At 31.4% G+C, this 4,735-nt stretch overlaps 1 protein-coding gene across 1 annotated transcript; it reads left to right on the top strand.

Moving 5' to 3' along the window:
• Positions 1-630: 630 nt before the first annotated feature.
• LOC149210376 (uncharacterized) lies at positions 631-3,619 on the top strand. Its single transcript, XM_089394425.1, has 2 exons — positions 631-1,111; positions 3,119-3,619. Exons 1-2 carry the CDS (start codon positions 715-717, stop codon positions 3,490-3,492), a joined length of 771 nt encoding a protein of 256 aa, XP_089250551.1. The 5' UTR covers positions 631-714; the 3' UTR covers positions 3,493-3,619.
• The last annotated feature ends 1,116 nt before the right edge of the window (positions 3,620-4,735 follow it).

Raw genomic sequence — 4,735 nt, 5'->3', positions numbered from 1 at the left:
ACTCTATCATTCACATATAGTAATATGGAGGTTAATGCATTCTTTGATCCGAATAGATGTATGGGGAGGTTATTATATTCTTTGATGTGAGTAGATTTCCATGAAGGATAGAATAAAAACGAAATGTAGACATTTATAGGAATAAAGTTTAAAGCTATTCTCAATGTGACCCCGGTTTAATCTATGCCATAAGATGGATTCATTCCTCCTATCAACTAAAAATGTTATTGTAGGTTATTTCAGTTGATGAGAATATGTCTTAATGGAATTTAGATCTCGATTTGACTTGATGAGAAGTCGTGTCGATGTGATGAGGCTTAGAGCTCTGCACATAGGAATGTACCTTGGGGGAACAAACTTGCCTTGCAATCGAAGTACAGAATTAAGCTTGATAAATTGACAAAACATGATTAGAGAAACATAAATTGACAAAACATGATTAGAGAAACCCATGTTGCTGATTAAAAATTTTGACACTACATTTTCAACATAAGTTTTCACTTAAATTTAAATTTACGGTCTTTTGAAATTCCCAAGGAGAATTCCAAATGCTCCAAAGGGTACTCTGAAAATATCCATCCCTAAACTCCCAACAAAGCTATACATTACATCCACAAGTTTTGAATCATATTCCTTTTGTATATTATGATTATATAGGCAATCACTGACATTGCAGTACATTACCCATCTCTGTTCTCTGAATAGATTCAAGCCATGGCAGGCGATCTTGTGTCAAAGTTATTGTCATATTTTACATTTTCCAATAATACGCAAGCATGGCTGACTGGCAGTTCCCCTGATCACAGAGAGCACGCCCTGCTAAGCCATGTCTTGCAAACTGCAGAGAAGGGAAATGCAGAGTCTGTGCTGAAGGCCATTGTCGATTTTAATAGCCATACCTGGCTGCCAATTTTAGGTGAGGAGAAGGGTTCTATTCTAGATGCTGCAGTGAAACAATTCAATCCCAAAATGGCCTTAGAGCTCGGAACTTATTGTGGGTATTCTGCCATTAGAATTGCTTCAAAGATGGGAAAGCGTGGCAGCAAACTGGTTTCAATAGAAATGAACTCAGATAACTGTGCAATTGCCAGAGCAATAATAGAGCACGCAGGTGAACTTTTCTGCAATTATAATATAGCCCAATTATTTTGTTATCTCGGTGTCTTAAAACATAATATCAGAGATGGGTATTGTCTTTTTTATTGAAAAATATTTTCTCTCTTCTTCCTTGTTTAGCAGCGAGGATTGATATCTCGTAATCTTATTAGAGAATGTATATAGTCTTTGTATTAAATAAAAACTGCTTCTCCCTCTGTTTGACTAGCAGTGTAGTTCCCTGAAGTGTTTCTTCCTGTCTGATTGGCAGTGTAGTGCACTGAAGCCTTAGGGCTCTGTCAATGAAAAATGTTTTTTCGGGCCCTTTTCTCGAGTAAAAACACAACTAATGTGATAGCTTTTTCCTTCATTCCCCATTAAATTGATCAATACTTTTGATACCTTATTTTGGAATTCAGAATTAGTATACAAATGATGAAAATTTTAATGATTTATTAAGTTAATCTCCACACATATATACATTATTTTGTATTACATATTTTATTTATTATTTTAAATCACAAATAATCTGTGCAGTGAGTCTTCAAATTCATCTCCCTATCTTCTGGCAGTTTATTCCACAGCATACCAGTGCACTAAAGCATCCACTTTAACTATGTAGTCAGTATGAACTGGCTTCTTAAAATATACCTTATATAAAAGTCTAGTTTATATATATAGTACGGACTCATATATATATATAACCTATTGACTAGTCTTTCTAGTCCTTTTTGCAGAAGCTGAGGCTAATTTGATATTATTTTTTAAATAAAAGTCTTCTCCAAAAGTCAGAGCTAAACACTGTTTTCATTCCTTTATTTGTCAATAAATATAGTGTTATTCTCTACGATGTGGAAGAAAATCCAATACTCTACTTATGGCCAGATACATTAAGCTATCTTTCCTCCAACCCCAACAGGAGGCTTCCTGCATGTTATTAGTTCATATCTTTTTAATGATAAAAGCTCTGTTGCTACAGCACAGAACAAACTGTTGAATACTTATTTTTCAATGAAAAAATCTTTATTACAACTAGATTGAAGCACTGCTTGGAGGAATGTTTAGTATGAAATTGCTTTTAAGTGTGTTTAGAACGAAGCTCTGTGAGGTGTTTTTTTCCACGAAAGTTCATTCAGCACCTAAAGTCACTGCTAAATGTCAATAGACCATATCAACTTGTAATTCTTATATTTTTATGAGAATGATTCAGACCTAAACACTGTTTTCATTCCTTTATTGTCCATAAACATAGTGTTATTCCCTATGATGTGGAAGAGAATCCTATTACAACACACATCAAAATGTTGAATACTTGTTCTTCAATGAAAATTCTTTACTGCAACTAGATTGAACCACTGCTAGGAGGAATGTTTAGTGTGAAATTGCATTTTCAGAATGTTTAGTGTGAAATTGCTTTTTCAGAATGTTTAGAATGAAGCTATGGTAGATGTTTTTTTTCTGATGAAAGTTCAGTCAGTATCTAGAGTCTCTGCTAAATTCGACTACACCATCTCAACATTTATTTCTTATATTTTCATGAGAATGAAAATAAACACAGAAATATGGTGTTGTGTTATTATGGGAATTACTTATAAAAAAGCTGGGGTTATAGTTACAGTCCAAAGGATTTGACCCTGTACCTGGTAAGACTCTGCTTAATAACCCATTCCACCATCCAATTGGTAAGACTCTGCTTAATAACCCATTCAACCATCCAATTTAAAGGGGAAAAATATAGAAAAATCCTGTCCACCACATTTTAATGCATATTCTCATGGAAAATTATAAGCAATAAACTATGAATTTAGAGTACAGTCTAGCTTCTTCAAAGAGTGCGTTGAATGATAGCCTTAAGCTTGATGCTAGAAATGTGTATATTGAAATTTTAATAAAACCATGTATTGTATTCTCAAGAATTTCGGAGTGCTCCTAATTTTGACCTAACTTCAAGTATTTGTTGGACCATGGTATGTTTCTATGAGTTGACTTCTAACAAGACTTTATGTTGATCTGTCATCATCAGGATTGTCCTCAAAGGTGACAGTGTTGAAGGGAACATTGAATGAAGTGATTGGTAAAATAGAGAGTGAAATGAATATCCTAAACTTTGATTTCATATTTATGGATCACTTCAAAAACTGTTATCTGCCAGATTTTCTGTTACTCAAGGACAAACACATGCTTAAGAAAGGAGCAGGCATTGTTGCAGACAGCATCGGATTTCCCGAGGCCCTGGATTACTTGAAATATTTGAAAGAACATCCCCAAGAATTGAAAACTGAAGAACGCAAATCGGATGTGAAGTTCTTGAATTGGTTGCAGTGCAAAATGACAGTGTCCACTTATGAGGTTGGGGAAGATGATGACATTGTTCAGTTAATTGAATTGGTGGGTTGAATATCTAAATGACCAGCTATAGGTCATTCTTGGTCTCCTTTGATCAAATGCCTTATAATAGATGATTTTGTGTTTGAAGTGGAAGTCATGATCAAGTAAATTAAAGACTAAAGGTTACACATTTTCATTATCTACCATGGTTGTCATTATGTTTTTACATGTATTAAGAGTTTTTTTTAGTTCTTAATAATAATAATAATAATGTTAGACTTGAAGTGAGACATCAAATTGGTGTAAAATATTTTTTATTTATATTTGAAATATTTGAAAAAACATCTCCAAGAATTGAAGACCGAAGAACGCAAATGGGATGTGAAGTTCTTGAATTGGTCGGAGTGCAAAATGACAGTGTCCACTTATGAGGTTGAGGAAGATGTTGATATGGGTCAGTTGATTGAATTGGTTGGCTGAATATCTAAATGGGGCAAATTCTTGGCCTCCTTTCATCAAATGCCTCATAATACAGGATTTTGTGTTTAAAGGGGAAGTCATGCCCAATTGCTACACTAAACCTATATTTAAATTTAAAGACTAAGGGTTACACATTTTTATTATCTACCATGGTTTTCATTACGTTTTTATATGTATTAAGAGTTTCGTTTTTTTTTTTCTTAATAATAATAATAATAATAGATGTGAAGTTAGACATCAAATTGGTGTAAAAGATTTTTTATTTATTGGACAAGGGATTTATATCTTTGCACTAATTTGACTCGTAAATTTTACAAAAGCATACATACTTTACCTTCCTCTGAATTTAAACCTATAACTTTTTAGAGAAAAAGAATTCTCTTATTCTTTAAATCTACTCCAACAATATAATAATTTTTTTAATTTAAAAATATTATAATAAAATAAAATTAATTTATAATATTTTATTAAAAATTATTAAGTAATTATACTTAATTTACTATTAATTAAATATTATACTATCAAGATATTATTTATTTATAATTATCTTTTTTTATAGTCTGTTTCATTGAAATATATTAAAACCACCTCACTTTTATAATTTGGAAAAAATATTTATAAAGATAATAAATAAATAAAAATAAATAATTTTTTTAATAAAAATAATAATTTCTTACTCATATACGTATAAATATTAATTAAAAATTTGTTTTTTTAATAAATTAAAAAAAAAATTATATTGCCAAAATATTTTCAAAAATATAGATTCGTTACATTAATGAAAATTCTTACTACCAAGAGAATTCTCAAACTTTTTTTTTTAAATCACTAT

The sequence above is a fragment of the Pinus tabuliformis genome, chromosome 1_2 (genome assembly GCF_031772625.1).
Source record: "Pinus tabuliformis cultivar Carrire ecotype Pingquan chromosome 1_2, CPIR1, whole genome shotgun sequence".
In the NCBI taxonomy this organism is placed as follows: Eukaryota; Viridiplantae; Streptophyta; class Pinopsida; order Pinales; family Pinaceae; genus Pinus; species Pinus tabuliformis.
This window is presented reverse-complemented; position numbering and strand designations above follow the sequence as displayed.